At 44.5% G+C, this 22,483-nt stretch overlaps 1 protein-coding gene across 2 annotated transcripts in view; it reads left to right on the forward strand.

Moving 5' to 3' along the window:
• LOC309376647 (sodium channel protein type 2 subunit alpha) overlaps positions 1-22,483 on the forward strand; it is a 95,852-nt gene that overhangs the window by 21,370 nt on the left and 51,999 nt on the right. For both annotated transcript variants that reach the window (XM_081923179.1, XM_081923180.1), the window contains exon 2: positions 16,471-16,792. In XM_081923179.1, coding sequence (XP_081779305.1) covers positions 16,523-16,792 — 270 coding nt within the window. In that variant the 5' untranslated portion in view covers positions 16,471-16,522. The remainder of the gene's footprint in view (positions 1-16,470; positions 16,793-22,483) is intronic.

Raw genomic sequence — 22,483 nt, forward strand, 5'->3', positions numbered from 1 at the left:
TGTCAGAGACCCTCCTGCCAAGGGCTGAAATCAGCTGTGATTGTTGTGTCCATTTGGACGGGCAAAACGGGAAGGCAGGGAATCTAAGTCGATGGTGCCAGAGTGGGTGACAGATGGAGCCAAATCCAATGGCAAGCAGAGCCAGCTAATTCTAGTTTTGTTCCCATCTTCCTCCCTGGTGAGTTCTCCAAAGGCAACATGGTGGTTAAGGAGGAGAGAGCTGACAGGTAGTACTACCCTGCTGACTAGTTGTAAGTCAGAATGCATGCTGGACAGCTCAGTTGGTTAAAGCATGGTGTTGATAATGCCAAGGTTGCAGGTTCGATCCCCGTATGGGACAACTGCATATTCCTGCATTGCAGGAGGTTGGTCTAGATGATCCACAGGATCCCTTCCAACTCTACGATGCTGTGAATAGTCTGTGAATAAGGCAGGAAGGTAGGGATGGCTGAGGGCAGGCTGAAGTTGATGGGCCAGTGCCCCATGTACTCTAATGGATTTGCCCTCTGCTGGCTGAAATTCAGATCCAGTCTTGCTAGAAACTGGGTCAGTTCCTCTGAAAGGGTATGGATTTTACATGGGTAGGCAAACTAAGGCTCTGGCCCAATCGCCTTCTCAATCCGGCCCGCGGACGGTCTGGGAATCAGCATGTTTTTACATGAGTAGAATGTGTCCTTTTATTTAAAATGCATCTCTGTGGGGCACAGGAATTTGTTCATTTCCTCCCCCCAAAAAATATAGTCCGACCCCCCACAAGGTCTGAGGGACAGTGGACCGGCCCCCTGCTGAAAACGTTTGCTGACCCCTGGATTAGAACTTCCACTTTAAATCTAAGGGCCAAGCCTGAGGTGATGGAAGCAGGCCTGTTTACTTGAGCTGACATAAGCGGGGGGTGGGAACTGACAAAACAAGGTGCTTCTTCATACATAATTTGATACGGCTATCATAGCTAATAATCACAATCCATTTATCATCCGATGTAGCGATGGCCCAAAGCTTAGATTGCTTTAGTGCAGGGGTAGGAAGATTAGACATGTTCAGGGAGCCCAGGTCTAGGGACAGCAGTCTCAGGATATGGGCTGAAGGCACCTTGCAGATCTGGGTCAGGTCAGTGCTGAGATGGGTGACCAAATGGGAACCACACGTGCATCACCTTGTGTTCCATTGTAGAAGAAAGGCGGGATATCCGTGCAGGAAAGAGGGAACGTTTTTGTTTTAAGTTGTCAGCCGCAAGAACCAAATCCACCTCCAGCAGCAGCACCAGACGAAGGCTCTTGCCGTCAGGTCATAAGAACTGCCAGTCGGAACAATTGTTCCATCTAGATTGGTATTATCTATGCACCAACTGGCAGCAGCTCTCTGAGTCTCAGCCAAGGATCTTCCTGCTCTATTAGGAGGTGGCAGGTTTTGGGAACATAGGAAGTGGCCTTGTACTGAGTCAGATGACTGATTCATCTAGCTCTCCAGACGGGGGACATTCCCAGTCCAACCTGCAGACGAACAGAGCTGGGGACTTTCTGCCTGAGCCACACCTGTTTTGCCTTGCCTTGTTTTGTTTTTTGGCATGGTAGTGCCCGAACATCCTAAGCTATGACCAGGATTCAGCGATGTGCTAAAGGGTAGGCTCATAGGAAGAGAAGGAACAATCTCCCTGTAGAATATCTTTTGTATGTTAAACACAGAGGAAAAGCGAGGAAGCAGTGCCCATACTCCCCCCTCCAGTTCTCTGTTGACACCTAAACTGGAATTCCGACACCATCCATTCTCTGCATTTGTTCATCAACATTTTTAGCAGTTCAGGATGACTAATCCCATCTGTAGCTGTGGCTTAGCATTCTCAGGTGACACAGCAAAAGGACCACCAGATAGGATTCAGCAAATGCCTCTCCTTAAGCAGGAGCTCTTAAATGAGATGCCTGCTGGCCAATCCAGGGAAGGCAGGGAAGGCTTTGTTCCTGTTTGCAAACTTTTAACGTCTCTCTCGTGCAGCTTGCTACACACACTTGACTCATCCCCCACCCCAACTGCAATATCAAAGTGGACTCTTTAATCCATTCTGCACAGGGCCGGTTTTCTCGTTTGCACATCAAAGGTATATTTGTTGTGCAGCCTGCACAATTTCTTCACAAGAGCAAAGTACTATATTATGTGTCTTCCCCCAGCATTCTTTGCAACTGTGCTTGCAATATACACCTACAGTTTTGTGGCATCATTAGTTACTTAGCAGCAGTCCATGGTTTCTTCTTCAAGTCATTTTCATGTCATGCTATTTTTTTAGTATTCTTTTAAGGTGGGTGTTTTTTTTTCTTAGGTAGTTTTTAGTTGTTTGGGATAAGAATGCACACTTTGCAGTATTGTGATTTGTGGTGGGCTGTTTGTTTGCTTTTTTGCATTTTTCAGTGGAAAACAGCATAACTGTCTTATTGTTACTGAAAGGTCTCTTATAGGAGTTCCTCATCTCCAAGACTAAAATGCAGTCAGTGCATGCTTTTGAATGGTCCTGTGGAAAGACCCCTGGCTGCCACCCCCCCACCCCCCGCCCAGCAACTGGAGTCCAGCACCTTCAACAAAGGCCCAGCAGGCAGAAACTTAGCAAGTGCGACTTTTATCTAGCATGGGTGATTCGAGGGTGTGAAAAGCGTGCAGTTCCTGAATTTCCACATCATTGAAATCACCTTGTTGGAAACAGAGTCACACCAGCTGAATTCCTGCCTGCAGCACGTCAGACAAATAAAACGGGCAACCAACTAACCACTCCCTGAAATTTAAAAGAAGGAGACTGTCACACTGTGTGTCGAAATGGGGTGTGGGTGGGGAGAATAGCCAGGGCCAGAGCTGACCCCTATATGTGAGAGGAACACAGCAAGTATGTGGTAAAATCTTTACAAAAATATCAAAATAACAAAACAAAAAACACTCCAACACCCAGCAGATATGGGAGGCTGCACAGTTAGGCAATTTCAAACCCTTAATGGTTTTATGGGAAGCAGGGCTCTTTAGACACTAAGTGGTATTACTTACCTACTACATTTGGAAGTACTCCTGCTTCTTCTGCAGAGTGGCACCCTTGATATCTGCTCCAGGGTCCTGCCTGGACATTGCGACTGCAGATGTGCTGCTCTCACAGGCAACATCTCTTCATCCTGTGGCTGCAAAGGGGGAAATAAAAATCTGATGCACACCATACAAAGTGTACATTCTCTAAGCCCCATTCCACTGTTCCCCAAAAGAACTTTTAAGCTACCAAAGGGATTGCATCTTCATCATTTAACAATTTGTGGTGAGGAATAAATTGCCCCACTCAAATCAAGGGATGTGGTAAAAGAGTACAGAACTAAGCTTGGTTCACCCACACTCCCCCCCCCCCCAGAGTATTTCTCAAATGTGGGTCTCCAGCTGTTGTTGGACTGCAGTTCCCATCATCTCTGGACCCCTGGTCCTGCTAGCTAGGGATGATGGGAGTTGTAGTCCAACAACAGTTGGAGACTCAAGTTTGAGAAACACTGTAAATATGAAGAAGAATGTGGTTTCATAGGTTTAAGGACCATGGGGGTAAATGGATATGTGTATATCTGAGTGCAAATGCTGATCTACCTGTTCTGTATGGTCTTCAACTGAATGCACAAGTTACCATCTACATCAAGATCGACATTTGAATCTATATCCAAGTGCATGCATTGTTGATAGGCAGCATCCCTACTGAAGCACACACCTGATTTAGGCCTGCTGCCCTTAATCCAGCAAGTGGTACTCACAATGAAGGCTGCTTACCTGCCTGGCGATCAGGCAAGGAGGATCTTCTCATGGTCCCATCAACAAGTGTAGCCTGTTGTATGGTAAATTGTCTTAGGGTCTTCTCTGCGGTGCCCCCCACCCCCGGTGATTTTTCAACATCAGCTGAAAACATATTTTCACATAGGCATTTGGTGCGAGTCTAGATGGATATATTTTTATGCATGCCGCTGAACTGCTTCAATGGTTGGATGCTGTGTTTTTTTAATCTTGTTTGAAGTCATGCTTCATATTGTTTTGGAGTCTTTGTTGAATCCAAGGAGATGGAGACCAGTAGTCTTCCATGTATGACTGCATGCAAGAGCCACCTAAACAGAATGACTATTTATCATCTTTGAAAATGACAAGTCTGAATCCTGCCAAGTGCCCCAATTTAAAAAAGGGGGGGTCTGTTTACTGCAATACAGGGAAGGGAAGGATGACTTGCATATTCAGCTGCTGCTATTGCATTTGTTTGCTGTGGGTAAAACCTCAGCGCCTAGGACTTGCATATCGCGGGTCGGCGGTTCGAATCCCCGCGGCAGGGTGAGCTCCCGTCGTTCAGTCCCAGCGCCTGCCAACCTAGCAGTTCAAAAGCACCCTTAAGTGCAAGTAGATAAATAGGGACCGCTTACCAGCGGGAAGGTAAACGGCGTTCCGTGTGCTGCGCTGGCTCGCCAGATGCAGCTTGTCACGCTGGCCACGTGACCCGGAAGTGTCTGCGGACAGCGCTGGCTCCCGGCCTATAGAGTGAGATGAGCGCACAACCCTAGAGTCTGGCAAGACTGGCCCGTATGGGCAGGGGTGCCTTTACCTTTACCTTTACCTTTATTGCATTTGTTTAAGCCTTCCTGGTTAGCTGGTTGTGCCAAATAAATGTTAGAATTACCAATAATGAATAATAAGAGGCAATTGCCTAACCCAGTAACATTGAGACCGTATGTGCAGCTGTCGTTTTCTACCTCTTTTAGCTTTCCTCTAGAGCTCTGAGGGAAGCTGATGTGAGCATTATCAGCAGCAGAGGGTCAACTCTAATGACTTTTCACCTTTTCTTATCCATTTTTAGGTTCATTTGCTTGAGCCATTTAGGTTTGCTGCGCTAAACCATAGCAACCTTGCCTAAGCTGCCCCTTACACACTTCTGCCATCAGTGCAGGGTTAGAATGAAAGAATCGTAGAATTGTAGAGTTGTAAGGGATCCCAATGGTCATCCAGTCCAAACACCCCCCCCCCAATGCAGGAATATTAGCTAAAGCATTCGTGGCAGATGATCATCCAACCTCTGCTTAAAAACCTCCAAGGAAGGAGAGTCCACCACCTCCCAAGAGAGTCGCTCCCACTGTCTAACAATTCTTACTGTGTTAAACCCAGGGAGGTGGGCTGGAAAATTTCCCTTGACTCCATTTTTCTGCAGATAATGTCCTGGTTTTAGAAAGTCATTGGCCTCGTTTGCACATCACTTTAAACCACAATGAAAACTGAACTAAAGTTTAAATATGTACATGCAGTGTGCTAGTACAAGTACACACTGGTGAAATCATGGAGACTTTGCTCCTGCTAGGATTGGAGCATGCTTTAGCTTAGCATTCCTTCTGAACCCTGGGCTTGTGGTTTGTTTCCCACAAAGAAACCATGAGTGGTAAACAAGAAGAAATCTTGTGGCTAGTCCAGAGAGAAACAAACACCGAGCGCAGGTTTACTCGTAACACTAAGCTAGACCATGACTTACTCCCAGGCGAAGAACAGCAGAAGGAGGGGAGCAAAACATGTACAATTTCCACAGTCTGCATCAGCCATGCTGCCTGTTCACATTTAAACCATAGTTTTGTGCAACTACAAATGAAGATGATGTGAAAATGAGGTCAACTTTTTCATAAAATTAACTAGCAGCGCAACAAACGAACAAAACACCATGCCAGGTTGGGCAACCAGGATAGATATAATACCAATCAAATCTAAAATAAAAGTTGCAATTAACTTTTTCAAGGTTGCTATACCTAGGAAGCAGGATGTGGGTGGCGCTGTGGTCTAAACCACTGAGCCTCTTGGGCTTGCTGATCAGAAGGTTGGCGGTTCAAATCCACGCAATGGGGTGGGATCTCGTTGCTCGGTCCCTGTTCCTGCCAACCTAGCAGTTCGAAAGCATGTCAAAGTGCAAGGAGATAAATAGGTACCACTCCATTGGGAAGGTAAACGGCGTTTCTGTGCACTGCTCTGGTTTTGCCAGAAGCAGCTTAGTCATGCTAGCCACATGACCCAGAAAGCTGTCTGTGGACAAACGCCGGCTCCCATGGCCAGTAAAGTGAGATGAGCGCCGCAACCCCAGAGTCGTTTGCAACTGGACATAACTGTCAGGGGTCCCTTTACCTTTACCTATACCTAGGAAGCACATCTATTTATGCATGCGGCTCTTCATAGTCATGTTACAATTAATATGATGACTATTTCCAGTGCCTTCATTTGGGTGTAAAGGTGGCATGCAACGCTGTTGTTCTGCCAGTGCTGCAGACTTCTGCTCATGCCCTGTAACCTTCCCTTTCTCTTCCCTTCTCTGTGCACCCTCAAAATCTGCTACAGAGTGCTGGTGTACAGTGCTGGATACAACCCTAAAAATCTAATGTGAAGGAAATGCATGCTACGGAGTTGTCGTATTTTTAAAATATTTACAAGCATACCAATAAATAAATAAGTTCACAAGGCAAAGCTTTGGATTCCTTTGGCCATAATGCTTCAACCACATTAACAGTGTGGTTCAAATCCTATGCATGTTTACTCTCACTGTGCTCAAGAAGGTATGTCTAGGATTGTAGCCTGTGCATTTTATGGGTTCCACCTCTGCCCCATATAGTTCAGTTCAACAACTTTTGACGGTTGGGGCAGGGGGACTTTTCCACATGTCTCACTATACTACAGCTTGTAAAATTTGCATCTTTTAAAAGTTTTGCTTTCTAAATGCAAGCACAATTAAAAATGCAAAATCAGTAACTCATCAGGTGTGATGGTGGAGAGGATCACAAAATCCAAACCAATACTTATACCAGGTCAGACTAGTTCATATTCCACAAGTGTCTTGGAAAGAAAACAGAAGACATCCCGTTTTGGCCCATGAGAGCACAGCAGTGAGAGCACCATGATCTTGCGCAATTCCATGCTGAGATCTTCCCTCAAATAAAGCACTTTTCCAGGCTGCGATCTTGCACGGTGCCCCAAAACATACATTTATTTGGTGCCATACTCTCATGCAAGAGCATTGACCCTTCCAAAAAAGTGTGTCTTTTGGGTTCTGTGATCTCCTGCACATCACATGACTCCTGCAGGAACACTGCTGGGAAGGCATGCATCCCAGTTTTGGGACTCAACGTATTGAAGCATATGCTATTTGCTTGTTTAGCCTAGCAAGACATACTCTGTCAGTATCTCTCTAAGGTCTTTAAAACTGGGGATGCTCAACATTGAACCTGGAACCTTCTACGTGCACAACGCGTGGTTTGTTCCTGTGTAGATTATGAGTAGGGAACCTGTGGCCCTCCATGTGTTGTTGGGACCATAGCTCCCATCATCCTTGAACATAGGCTAGGCCAGCTGGGGTTGATGGGAGTTGGAGCCCAACAACGTCTGAAGAGGCACGAGTTCTTCATCCCTGCTGCAGATGGCTGGTGTCTATGCCTCAGCTGGTAGCTATTCTCAAGGAACAGAAAAGCCATGAGATACACAACACAAACCTTCCAACAAGTCCTTGAGCAGAGCACAACTTGCATCCCACTTAAAGCACTTGCAGCGGCTCCACATTGCCATTTCTCCCAGTGAATGCATAATAGACGCCATTTTATATATCTGTGCTCAAGATGCAGGTATGCAGATGTGTCAGCCACCCATTTGTTTGCTTGTACCCACAGCATTGTACAGCACAGGGCAAGTATTCATGTTCATTCCATAAAGCCATCCTAACTTCCATCCTGAACACACAGGGGCAATGAACATGAAAGTTACATTTTAAAGACCTTTTGTAAAAGAAAAAGAAAGAAAGAAAGAAAGAAAGAAAGAGAAAGAAAGAAAGAAAGAAAGAAAGAAAGAAAGAAAGAAGGAAGGAAGGAAGGAAGGAAGGAAGGAAGGAAGGAAAGAAAGAAAGAAAGAAAGAAAGAAAGAAAGAAAGAAAGAAAGAAAGAGACATTGATAGCAGCATGTGGCCCAAATTAGGTATGGATCTCCAGAGTGTTTCTCTGGGCTGATTTCTGAGATACACAATCACACTTGCTCCTTGATAAATGTCAGTTGTTTGCATGATTGGCTTTAGGCTCCTGCTCCGTACTTGTTAGTGATGTATTCTGGAACAGAGGAAATAAAAGGGATCTCCTCCCATTGATGTGAATGCCCATTCTGATAACAAACAGGTGCAATATTATCCGCTAGCACACATGTGGCTGTAGATATTTTTGAACAATTTCCGCATTCACATTGCAAATTTTGTGGGTACTCTTAAATATATCATAGGTCTGCAGTTTTGTTCCAGCCCTAGCTAATATTGATTGCTATGGCCTAAAAAAAAAAAAAAGCTACTGTGAAATGGCTTTTACCATCTTCAGATTTCTGAAGAATCTGCTCACTCTTTCCATACACAAGCTGCTACCCTCACCAACTGCTTGCGATGGAATACAAAGTTCTGCCAGCACATGGAAGACAAAAGGCGCTTCCTCTGTTTTTCTGCTCAGACAAAGTGAAAGGCCTCTGTGCTCACAGATGTTTGGATGTTGCAACCCAGGAGTGTGCATGGATTGTGGATGATATACAGAAGAAGCAGGCCGAAAATCCAGATAATCTGAAGATAGCAACACCTCCTTCACTGTAGGATGCTGGATTGTTTAAAAATGGATTTTAAAACATATTGCAGGACTTGCCCACCCAAACGGTATAATCGCCACATTCTACCTATGCAATGCAAATGTTTCGATTCTTGTATTCTATATCCACTGTTCTCTCACACTCCAGAGTGCACTTCCTGCCATTTGAGTTTAAATTGCCACCATCTGTCTTATTTATTTTGCTCAAAAATTAAGACCAGACTTTACTCTCACAAAGGGTCATGTGGCTTTCCCCATTTTGGGGGTTGGTGGTGGTGGAAGAAACAGAGAGTTCCAAGTTACCTATGTGCAAGAGCACAGTTGTTAAGACTCTTAAGATTATCCATGCAGAAAATAACACACACGAAGAGATTCGGTTTTAACTCCCACAGAAATGCAGGTCCATACATTAATAATCACTCAGCTTTCCTTACGTAACTCTTGAAAATTAACTACCTCGGGGATAAGCAGTTCTGTATTTCATCATGCCTATTGGACAGCCCTAAAAGTGCTTTCTGCAGATAGACAGTGGTTTCTGCAACAAGACTATCCTCTTTTTCCCCCCTATTTAAAAACGTGATCCTGGTTTAGTTCCTGTTCTCTTTTCTCTTAGCTGTCCACCAGTCCTCTTCCCACTACTCTCTATCCATCTTGCTTTGTTGTCAAAGCAACAGGACATAGAGCTATGGAGACAGACAAAATTGCTAGTTTAAGTCCCTTAACCAACCAGAAGCTGAAGTGAAGGCAGGCAAAAATCAATAAGAAAACCTGCCTTGTCATTGGCATACCCAGAAAGCATATAATAGCTCTTCTGTCTACTTCCTGCCTTTAACTGTGAAGTGCAATTAAGACTGAACTTTAAACAAGTTTGATTTTATTCTTCTAACCTGACTAACCAAGTCCCAGTGACATATCAGGAGATAGGCTATTAAACATCGAAAGAGCACCCACATACTGACGGATTTCTTATTTTATATGAAGGAACAGGCAGGTAGGCTCCTTCAGGAGAGAGGGCTCCATTCATTCTTATGCACTTCTCTCAGTGTATATCCCACCATATCCTGAAGATCTGGGACAGCCAGTATACTAGGAAGAGAAATGTACAAATACCCTTATGTATTCCGTTATTGTTGTTGTTGTTAGTAATACTGTAAAGATAAAACTTGTATACAGCCCTTCATCCAAAGATCACAGGGTGGTTCGCAACATAAAAATACAAAATGAGAACACAAAATACATAACCATAACAAAAACAAAAACAAAACAAAATCAATACCCCCCCAACCCCCCAAAACAAAATCAATACCCCCCCAACCACATTTAAAAGGCCATAGAATGTTAATCAGCCAAAGGCCTGGTTAAAGAGAAACGTTTTTGCCTGGCACCTAAAGACATGTAATGAATTAATCTGGACTGAGCTTCAGTTTGTTGGCTCTCGTCCAGTCCATTACCAGGGCACAACATTAAATAGCTAGAAATGCAAGAAGCATTTAAAACCCACACATTTCCTCTGTATCTTTTTAAATTGATGTTTATTGCAAATTTATTAGAGAAGAAAGAAAGAAAACCACAAAACCAGAACAAAAATACAATACAATAAGCATCTACATATCTTATAACCATAGTTCCCAAAGCCAGCTCAGAAAGAACCACAAGACTTTGCTTGTAAACTCTCCTTGGGGACACACACAGGTTGTTGGAGCTCCCTGGAGAGGAAATCCCATAGTTTTATACATTTCCTTGATGTCAAGAGACAGAGAGAGAGCGAGAGTGGCAGAACATTGTGCATGGGAGATATTGTTAAGAAGTCTCTCATGATCTCTGATTTCTGCCAGACATGGATGCCTGCCCCATGCCATTTAAAGCTGTTGCATACACTGACTGGAGCAGTTGTTCCATCAAAAAGTGGACTGTCACAATCGGCAGCTGATGAAACTTCTAGGCCAGCGGTGGGGAACTTGTGGCCTTGCAGATGTCACTGCACATTTAACCTGCATCAGCTTCCAGCCAGCAGAGCCAATGATCAATATCTGGACATCTGCGAGTTTTCCACTGTGTTAATCAAGGGCTCCGCTATGTAAAGTGTATCGCGGTGGCACCTGTACACAGCCCTCTCCAACATTGCCACTATCTCCAGACAAATCAAAAAGGCTATGTAGTGCCATATCGAGCATCATCAAAATGCTCAGCATGAATTGGAAGGAGAAGCCAATAGGTGGGCAAGCCTGGCATCTCTCGCCAGAGTGCAGCAACAGTCCAGGCACCCACACCCTCCACCACCTATTGTGATGTGGAGCACACAACAGCACAAAGAGCCAGCTGCACTGTACTATTATTCCTGGTCTCTGGAGCCTGATGATGAGTACGCAGTGCAGTCAGACGGGCTCCAGAAAGTCACTACTCCATCATTTATGGCAAGGGATGCTTTTTAGATTCCCTGTTAACAGGGGTTTGTTTTTCTCCTCATGCGATGAAATCCACGCAGTGCACAAGAGGTTTCTGATGGGGGAAAGCTTTCATTCATTTTTATTTTTTCCCCAAGAAAATGAAGAAGCACAGCTTAAGTCTCCACAAAAATAGATGCTGCTGTGTGCAGTTGCACCTTGCAAAAGTTACAGCGTGTATTCCAATCTATATGTAAAAGCAACGGGAGGATAAAGATTAGGCATAAGTTTCAGCGCCACTACAAATTTCAGTGACTTTTCCTGCAGGCAGCAGGAGGAGGGGCCATCATCACAGCTTGTGGCAGCGAATCCCATACTTCATTATACATAGAGTTAAAGAAGTAAAGAGTTTTTTCTCCCCTGTGTGATGTGGGTGGCAACACGTTGGAGCATCTTAATATGAATCACAGAACCACAGAATTGTAGAGTTGGAAGGGACCACGAGGGTCATCTAGTCCACCCCCTAAAAAGCTGGAATCTTTTTTTGCCCAACGTGGGGCTCGAACTCACGACCTTGAGATTGAGCCTCATTTCTCTTTCTTCCCCATGCACCATTTGAACTGGAAAGCCCTCCAAACACCGTGCCATATTCCACATTAATTCCGACTGATCCTCAAACTGCAAACTACCCGCTCCGTTCACCCACGTCTGCTAATCAGCTCCACGTACATCTTTCTTGTTTGTTTCTGGTGAACCACGGCGCATCGTTTAAGGAGCTTTTTGGGGGAGCGCAAGAAAACGCCTGCCCCTTAAAACCCTTGATTTGAAACCCAAAAGCCTCAGGGCTTGAAAAACACTCAGATCTGGGAGGCTTCTTCCAGCGTCCCCCGCAAAGAGGTCTCGCCCAACGCCTTGCGATCGCGGGCGCGCGCCACCTGGTGGAGTTTCTAGCGCCGAGTGCCCCCTTTTTTTGCACAGGAAATGCTCGTTTTTCCTTCAGTAACCAAGATCCTTTAAGCAGGAAGTTAGGTGTGGTCTGTAGAAGGAGAATCACATTAAAAAAAATAAAAAGCAACCATCACTACTCGCCCCACCCCATCACCACCCCCCCGCGCACAAAATAAAGAAGAAGAAAAAGGGATGGTGGCGTTTTTGCTGCATTTTCACGAGGATCGTGTGCCAAACCCCCATAAGTGAACGATCCTATAATAAGGGTAATAATGCATGACTTATGCATCTGCAGTCTTGACAAAAAGGACCGTGTGCATGTGTGTGTTTGTGCGCGCGCGCGCGCGCTGTTTCCTAGACATGGTTTTTTACCCACTTTCCCATTTTCATTGCTAACGTTCCCGTCGCCGCCTTTTTGGACCGCGCATGTTTTGCCTGTGACAGAGAACCTTTGCACATCGGAGGCGCCGCAGGTGCGCTTCGTCCGCAGCACCAAAACCTGTTTTCCTGGTGCACACCTGCAGGAGTGTGGTGTGTTTGTCTGTGTTACTGGAGACTGAGAGGGAGGAGAGAGAGGCCGCAGCTAATCCCCAAAGAGGAGAACTCCGAGGCGCGAAGCCGATGGACACTTGTTTTGTATATACCTTGGGGGCGGGAGGTAATTTTTTAGGCTGCAGACTCCTTCGCTGCGTGCCATATTCATCTTTTCATTGCTATTCCGATAGATCATCTGGCACTCAAGCTGTTGATCTTCTGTTGCTGTTACTATTTAATTGTTTGGATAATGTGCTTTGCTTATTCAGGGTGGTTGGGTTGGTTTATATATATGTATATAAAAACAAAAATAGGATGTGGCACAGATTACGCTTTGGATTTAAGCTTTAAGCATCTTTTTCAACGGATTATTTTTATTTTTCAGCGACATATGCGTTGAAAAGATTTCCATTCTCAGTTCTGGGAGGAAAAAAATAAAATGCTTACATTTGAAAGTAATAGGCTTAATTTTTAAGAATAGGGTTTGACTGTTGTTATTATAGGAAGCCCATAATTCAATTAAGGATTCCTCCCATCCCTAAATCTATGTACTGTAAAGTTTTTCGGCGGGACGGTGCTGTATTCAAGTGTCCAAGCCTTATTCCTTGCTCTTTGTGAATATATGCATATATATCACATTCCTCGGCGCAGCAGGAGTGCCATACCACTGAATCTTTTAAGTAAAGGGGACCCCTGACCATTAGGTCCAGTCGCGGACGACTCTGGGGTTGCGGCGCTCATCTCGCTTTATTGGCCGAGGGAGCCGGCGTACAGCTTCCGGATCATGTGGCCAGCATGACTAAGCCGCTTCTGGCGAACCAGAGCACATGGAAACGCCGTTTCCCTTCCCGCCAGAGCGATACCTATTTATCTACTTGCACTTTGTGTTTTCGAACTGCTAGGTTGGCAGGAGCAGGGACCGAGCAACGGGAGCTCACCCCGTAGCGGGGATTTGAACCGCCAACCTTCTGATCGGCAAGTCCTAGGCTCTGTGGTTTAACCCACAGCGCCACCCGCGTCCCTACTGAATCTTTTAGGTGACAGTAATGGCCTCTCTGTGGTGGCAGTGAACAGGAAGTGACGCAAATCCCACCCCTCCAGCCCTAGACTCTAATAATACGGAAATGCTTCTTTTTAAAACACTCCCTAACTTAGCTGACTCAGCATACCAGCAAAGGGAGCTGCCAGACTATTTGCCAGATTTATTGGGGTGACCTTTTGTCACCATAGGCAGCTATTGCCTCCAACACCACACGTAGAAAATGCCCTCACCTCATGGCATTTATGTCTGACAGAACAGCTATTTCCCTAGGACAAAAACTGCTTGACCTGGTGGCTGAGGGGGTATTGTTTACAGCCCCTCCAATTGTCTCCATTTTCTAGGGACAGTCCCAGATTTACAGAAGCTGCCCTTGTTTCTGATTTGACCCCAGAATGTCCCACTTTTCCTTAGGACGTCCCTATTTTCATCAGAGGGTATGGAGTTAAGCGACCTCCAAGCCAGGAGAAAAGTAACTATGCAACCTTTAGAAGACATCTGAAGGCAGCCCTGTATAGGAAAGTTTCTAATGTTTAATGTTTTGTTATGTTTTTATATGTGTTGGAAGCCAGCGAGAGTGGCTGGGGCAACCCAGTCAGATGGGCGGGGTATAAATAAAAATGATGATGATGATGATAGAATAAAGGTAAAGGTAAAGTTACCCCTGACCATTAGGTCCAGTCGTGGACGACTTTGAGGTTGCGGCACTCATCTCGCTTTACTGGCCGAGGGAGCCGGCGTACAGCTTCCGGGTCATGTGGCCAGCATGATTACGCTTCTGGTGAACCAGAGCATCACACGGAAACACCGTTTACCTTCTGCCTGGAGTGGTACCTATTTATCTACTTGCACTTCGTGCTTTCGAACTGCTAGGTTGGCAGGAGCAGGGACTGAGCAACAGGAGCTCACCCCGTTGTGGGGATTCAAACCGCCGACCTTCTGATCGGCAAGCCCTAGGCTCTGTGGTTTAATCCATAGCGTCACCCGCGTCCCTAATAATAGAATAGGACATCCCTATTTTCATCAGAGAAATGTTGGAGGGTATATGCATATGTGCTGTGCACTTCTGTAGCAGGCTGAAAGACAAGTTTCAGCTTGATCCTGTGCACTGTGTTCAATATGAGAAGATACTCAGTTATTATTTTGCTGATTCCAGAATTCAGCCTTTTACTCAGTAGTGGACCTCGGGGTCTCAAATGTCAGTGGAGACCTGTGCAGAGCCCAAACTCGGTGTGCTGCCTCTCGCTCCACTCCAAATCATAGTTGTGGTGCCCCTGAGGCTCCACACCCAGTGTGACCGAATCGGTTCCGGTCCCCTAAATCCAGCTCTGGACTGGATGGGAGCCCATCAACTGAGGCTGAATCCCAATAAGAAAAAACTGCTGTGGGAAGGTGGGTGGTTCCCATATCCTGAAACTAGGATGTATGACTTGTTCTGGGCGGAGTTATACTCCCCACAGAAAAAAATGGGTTCATAACCTGGGATTATTCCTGTATCCCACTTTGTCAGTGTTGTCTCAAGAGGATTCTGTGGCTAAGAATGTGTATGCCCAGATTAGACTGGTTTTCCAGCTAACTTTTGTTCCTGGGCTGGGATAGCCTGGCCTCAGTTGTCTGTTCTCTAGTGACCTGATTGGACTACGGTAGTGTGCTCCACGTGGGACTGCCCTTGAAGACAGTCCAACGGCTGCAGAATGCTGCTAGGTTAGTGAATGGGGCAGCTTGTTGAGACCATGTGCTACTGTGTTATTAGCATAGAGTTGTTGTGCTTGAGTGAATTTTGCAAACTGTATTGATTTCTAATCTGTAATGGGAAGAATAAAATAGCCCTTAACATATTAGGAATGTTATTTTTATTCCCTTAAAGTCCTTGTGATGTCAATGATTACACCTCATTTTACAGGCGAGGACTACAGCAAAGGAAAACATCCACCTGCCTAGCTAACAAGCTGTTTGATAAGTTTTTAGAAACCAGGCAAATGTTTTTCTTCAACCAGGCCTTCAGCTGATTAACATTCTATGTTCTCTTAAATGTGTGTTGGGTTTTTTGGGGGGGGAGGGAGAGTATTGGTTTTGTTATGTTATTATTTTTATTATGTATTTTGTGTTCTCATTTTGTATTTTTATGACCACCCTGTGATCTTTGGATGAAGGGCAGTACAGTTATACCTTGGATCCTGAACGCCTTGCATGTCAAACGTTTTGGTTCCCGAACACCGCAAACCTGGAAGTGAGTGTTCCAGTTTGTGAATCTTCTTTGGAACCCGAACATCTGACGCAGCTTCTGATTGGCTACAGGAGCTTCCTGCAGCCAATCAGAAGCTGTGCCTTGGTTTCCGAATGTTTTGGAAGTCAAACAGACTTCCGGAAGAGATTCTGTTCAACTTCCAAAGTACGACTGTATACAAATTCAATCAATCAATCAATCAAAACAACCTGTGTGACAGCCAGTGAGCTATCAGGCCCAATTTAGCGTGTTCATTGTCACATATAAATCCCTAAATGGCTTGTGTGTGTCTTCCCCAATATAAACCATATTGGATCCTATAATTTGTAGATGGGGCCTTGTTGGTGATACAGCCATTGGGGCCTGCTCAGTTGGTGTTTACCAATAACAGAGCCTTCTCAGTGGTGGCTCTCCATTTGTGGAAAACCCTCTTTGGTGAGTTTGTCGCCACAATTATTAACTTCCAGCAATTGGAAAACATTCATGTTTACCCAGGCCATTGGTGGCTAAAGAATACTGCTCATGGCAACCCTGAGATTACTGGATAAAGCAATGTTTTTAACCATAACTGTTTTTAGACTGTCTTGACTGTTTTTAAAATGCTTTTTGAAATAAATTGGGGTTGTGTTTGCCATCCTGGACTCCTTTGGGAGGAAGGGTGGGATTTAAATCCAGTCATTTTCTCTTTCTCTCTCTCTCTCTCTAACCCCTATGTTTTGTGTCTCCTAGCACTTTTTTATACATGGGACACAACTGTAATTAAGAAGTGCAGGATGAAAAGATGGCGCAATCAGTGCTGGTACCACCAGGACCTGACAGCTTCCGCTTTTTCACGAAAGAATCGCTGGCAGCTATTGAACAACGCATCGCTGAGGAAAAAGCGAAGAAGCCCAAACAAGAGCGCAAAGACATTGACGACGATGAAAACAAACCAAAACCCAATAGTGACTTGGAGGCTGGCAAATCACTGCCCTTTATCTATGGAGACATACCTCCAGGAATGGTGTCGGAGCCCTTGGAGGATCTCGACCCATACTACCTTAACAAAAAAGTGAGTCTTTGTTGTGAGTTTAATGCAAGTCCCACCGGAATATGATGGGATGGAAATCCTGCAACCTTTCAGCTGAATGCTTTTTAGCCTGTGCAACTTACTGACGCTTATTATCCAATATGTTCTGTTTTTCTTAGTTGACTTCACTGATGCTGCCCATAAATAAGTGCTACATACAGTGGTGCCTCGCAAGACGAAATTAATTCGTTCCGCGAATTTTTCGTCTTGCGAAGCACGAAATCCCATAGGAATGCATTGAAAATCAATTAATGCGTTCCTATGGTCAAAAAAAGTCCAAACAAAGCCAAATTTGGTACAACAAGAGTTTATTAAGTGCTCTTTAAAGTCACACATACTGTAAAGAGCATTTCAAAATTCAAACCCAGATTTTTTTTTAAAAAAACAGCAGAGTGGCCCAATGGTCACAGAAAATCATAAAAATGCAGAAAAAAACCACAAGCTTCCAGATTCTTGCAAACCCCTCCCCAACTGTTCCCCCATCCACCCAGCACACAGAAATTCAAATCCAGAATTCGTTTAAAAAAACAGCAGAGTGCCCCAATGGTCACAAAAAATCATAAAAATGCAGGGGGAAAAACACACAAGCTTCCAGATTCTTGCAAACCCCTCCCCAACACCAAGTCCTTGAATTCCAAACACCTCAACCCAAAATCCAACCCTCCCAAAAACTTACCAAATGGCTGCAAAAGAAGTTTTGGAAAAGCTTCAAAAATCCCAAAGTCTTAAAAAACTTCAAAAAAGGCTACTATGTACACTGCGTTCTATGAGTTGCCCCTCGAAGTCAAGTCGCAACTGTATTAACGGTGTTAAGAGAAAGGAAACAAACTTGCAAGACGTTTTCGTCTTGCGAAGCAAGCCCATAGGGAAATTTGTCTTGTGAAGCAGCTAAAAAAAGGGAAAACCCTTTCGTCTAGCGAGTTTTCCGTCTTGCAAGGCATTCGTCTTGCGGGGCACCACTGTATTAGTGTTTATAACATTCCCCTCCTCTACATTTGCATACAGTGAAGCAATTTTATTATATGATGCTTGGCAATTGTTGCTTACATTATCTTACACCTAGGGAAGGGCTTGAAAAATGAATGAACAGAGGTTTTATTAATTTCGCTGCTAGCAGCACATCTTCCTTTAGTAATATATTTTTTTAATTATTAAATACATTTTGTAATTGCCCTTTGGCACCTTTATGTCATTTCTCTACAACAAGGGTTTTTACACTGCATATTTTGTTTTTGAGCTGTCCAGTCTTCAGCAAGGTTTGATTTTATTTATTTATTTGCAAAACAATTCTGTACCTCCAACATTAAGAAAAACTAATAATACCATCGTGGTAAATAGCATAGCAGTAGCTGTGGAACAGGGACGCGGGTGGCGCTGTGGGTAAAACCTCAGCGCCTAGGACTTGCCGATCGTCAGGTCGGCGGTTCAAATCCCCGTGGCGGGGTGTGCTCCTGTTGCTCGGTCCCAGCGCCTGCCAACCTAGCAGTTCGAAAGCACCCTTAAGTGCAAGTAGATAAATAGGGACCACTTACTAGCGGGAAGGTAAACAGTGTTTCCGTGTGCTGCGCTGGCTCGCCAGATGCAGCTTGTCACGCTGGCCACGTGACCCGGAAGTGTCTGCGGACAGTGCTAGCCCCCGGCCTCTTAAGTGAGATGGGCGCACAACCCTAGAGTCGGACACGACTGGCCCATACGGGCAGGGGTACCTTTACCTTTACCTTTAGCTGTGGAACAGTACTCTCAGAAGGACTAAGGCAGCTTTCCCATGATGCAGTGTGAAACTGTTGTGTAAGGCAGTCGATTCCATAGATGGCAGATGCTTCCATATTCCGAACAATCAGGACTGGCCTTCCCATGAAGCAGTGCGAAGCCGATACGTATTCCACGTATTACGTCCTTGCCTCTGGGTGTTATTCCATAGGAGCAGGGCATAATTTTACCCATTAATTTCCACTTTGAAAATGTTTAAGGGCAGAACTGTACTTCTTCCTCCTATGCAATCTGTATATTAAGCCCCGCTCAATGAAGAATCGTTAACTTTCAAAGGTTATGTCTTTCAGATGACTTATTCTGAATCGAGTTGTTTTACTGTGGGGAACAAATGGTAGGTTGCAGTTGAAAGGTAGATAAGGTTCCTCGCTTACCCTCTGCCTGGCCCTCTCCCGCAAAGTAAAAGGCAACTCAACCATGAGGATTTTAATCTTGGCTGGAAATGTCATTGATTTGATTAGACGTAGATGTACTATTTCATTAGAAACAGAGAGGTGACGCTTTCACTTAACTCTGCTTAGCTATACATGGGCAGATGCATGGATAATTTCTCCCATGAACCCAGATCTTCCTGTTTTGAGCATAAAACAGCCCTCAGACATGGCAGCTCAACAGAAAACACTATATTAGGAAAGACTTCTTTTAAAATAGTATATGAAACAATCAGACTGGAAGTGAAACATCAGACCAAGTCCAGCATTTTGCAAAGACAGATATCTTTCAGAGCTCACAAATGTGTAGGCCTCCTTTTGTTGTTTGTCCCTAGTATTCCTTAATTTCAGGTGGCATGCCTCTGTATGTGGAGGTTCCACTAAGTTCTCATGACTCATTGCCATTGATAGGCCTTTCTGCTCTGATTCTCTTTTAAAGTGGCTATCTTATAGCAATGAATTTTGAAGTTCACATTGTATGAAGAAGTTGTGTATCTCCTTTGTTTAAGAGTAACCCTTTGGAAACTAATTAGTCTCTTGAATTATTTGTTCAGCAATACAGAAGCTGGAAAAAAAGAACAATGGCAGCCCCACTTAGGGTGGTTGTTGCTTGTTGGCTTGTATGTTTTTTTTGCAGGCAATTTCTGCAACATGTCATTGACACAAAAATAGTGTGTTAGTATTGGATGTATACCACACCATCCATTTGCCATTTTGCTTTCATAATTGTTCTGCAATATTTCTGCATTATTGCCATATGGAGGGGCACTCTTGTTCTATAGCACAACGAAAATAGGACAATAGAAACTCAGAATATATGTGGTATGAAAAGGTATAGGATTTTACCAGGAAATTATGAGACATGCACCTATTGCAAACAAAGCAGCTTGATTGTTACAAGCTTGGTGGATCAGGGGAATGCTGTTGATGTAGTGTATCTTGATTTCAGTAAGCCTTTTAAAAAGTATCCCATGATATTATTGTTGAGAAGCTGGTAAAATGTGGGCTGGATGAGGTAACTGTTTGGTGGATTTGTAGATGGTTGACTGACCAAATGCAAAGAGTACTCATTAATGCAGGCATGGCCAAACTTGGCCCTCCAGATGTTTTGGGACTACAATTCCCATCATCCCTGACCACTGGTCCTGTTAGCTAGGGATGATGGGAGTTGTAGTCCCAAAACAGCTGGAGGGCCAGTTTGGCCATGCCTGCGCTAATGGATCCTCATCATCCTGGGGAAAAAGTAACAAGTTGGGTGTTGCAGGGTTCTGTCCTGGACCATCACTGTTCAACATCTTTATAAATGACTTGGATGAAGGAATTGAGGGGATGCTCATCAAATTTGCAGATGACACCAAACTGGAGGGGTCACGAATGCCGCGGAAGACAGAATTGGGATTAAAGATGACTTTAACAGATTGGAGAACAGGCCACAAACTAACAAAATGAATTTCAGTAGGGACAAGTGTAAAGTTCTACACTTGGGAACTTAGATGGTCTTCAGCAGCCTCACCTTTTGTAGCTCCCCCAAACCAGGAGCTGAAGCTGTTTTCTTCTAGAGACGTTTTATGAGGAAAGATGGGGAGAAAGTGGATGAGGCTTGAAAAATTAAGTGCAAACATTTGGGGAAAAATTAAGTGCAAACATTTGGGGCTCAGAGATGATTAGAAGGAGCAACTTCTTGTTGCTACAGAAAGAGTCCTTTACGCTTTCAAGGATTCAGATTAGGCCACCTACTTGCTAATCCTGTGGCCCTCCTGTTTTAAGTGAATGGGTCCAGCTTGCCTGCTTACGCTTCCTCAGGGATGTGCAGGGCTCCTGGTCACATCATGGCTGTCTTCAGAACAAGAGGGAAGGTCACTCTTTTCACCTTGCCCTGTCCCTGAGCAGAGAGGAAGCCCTAGTTCTACCTCACTTCATATATGTGTATTCAGGATCAAACCTAGATGTCCCTTGGAACTCAGGGAATTATGGCTTGCTGAAATCAAAAGGCAAAGCTTGGTGTAAAGTTTTAACCTCAGATTTCCCACCCACCCCTTCGCTGTTTCTAAATGAGAAGGCATTTTTTAAATAAAAAAAATGTGATGGAGCTGTTATAGGAGGATTGTGAATAAAATATAAATGGTTACTTGATTGCTGTTGATGGCTAAATGTAGACATGAGAGCACAAGCAATTCATAAAAAGAATGAAATAGGAGGAATAAATGTATTAGCGGCGGCGAAAACCTGGCAGAGAAACAAAACTTGCAATCTTGGCAGGCATGAAGGAAAACAGCCATTGTAGTTATGGAAGTGTCTACTCTCTTGTCGGGGGAAAGACAAATATCTCAAGTGCTTCCTATAGCATCTGATAGTAAAAGCAAACCAGCCCTTGTGGCCTGAGCTTGTGAGGTATGTTAGACTTGAACACGTGCAAGCAATTATTCTAAACTATTCATATTTGAATGTATTACTGCAGCAAAGCAGATGTCACTGAAGGTTTGAGGGACAGCTTACCAGTTCATTCCCTCTCTTTTTTGAACAAAACAAGGACTGAAGGTTTTAAATGCAGTTAGATAAATAAGCTAAGAACTTGCACCCTAATGCAGTCAGATATAATAATAATAATAATAAATTTTATTTATATCCCGCCCTCCCCAGCCGAAGCTGGGCTCAGGGCAGCTAACAACAGTCAATATGACTTTGCTTCAAAGGCTTACAGCGGAATCCTAAACAGGTATACTCAGAAGTAAACCCCATTGCGTTCAATGAGACCTACTCCCTGGGAAGTGAGTGTAGGGTTCACTCCTAAGCACACTTACTGGGCTGTAAGCCTCACAGAGTTCAGCAAACTTCTGAGTAAACCTGCAGGCGGATTATGTTGTTAAAACACATAAAACTGCAAACCTGAAGACGTTGCAAAACTGCAGGCCTGAAGTTGTTGCTTAGGAACACAGGGAACTGACTTTTACTGAGTCAGAGCACTGGTCTGTGCAGCTCAGTGTTGTCTACCCTGACTTGCCAGTGACTCTCCAGGATTTCAGACAGGAGACATTCCTAGCCTTGTCCTGGAGGACGCCTGGGGTTGAACCTGGAACATTTTGTGTGCCAAGCAGATGGTCACCCACTGCCAAGCTACCGCTGTGCAGTTGTAGGAAGCCATTTCTAAGCATCAACAGGGCCGATGAGGTAATAGGGATGAGGGGGCCGTAATAACAAGCTGTATCTATTCTGAATCCTCACGCTGTTCTGACCAAATGCCGCACTGCTCCACCTGCATGCAAACTAATCCTTTTTAAAAAAACAACAACAGCTGTCTTGAAAACAACTGCAAGGACAGAGCCGGTAAAACCCAAATCCAGTTCTCAGGGGGAGGCTCTTTAAAATTCACACACAGTGGTCTTACAGGTCCTGGCTGGAAGTTAAATTGACTATGACTCTGAATATGACTTTTGGGCTACAGCCCAGGATGCTTAAAAGTCACCGGGTCCTT

The sequence above is a fragment of the Podarcis melisellensis genome, assembly GCF_964234715.1.
Source record: "Podarcis melisellensis genome assembly, chromosome: 1".
Taxonomy (NCBI): Eukaryota; Metazoa; Chordata; class Lepidosauria; order Squamata; family Lacertidae; genus Podarcis; species Podarcis melisellensis.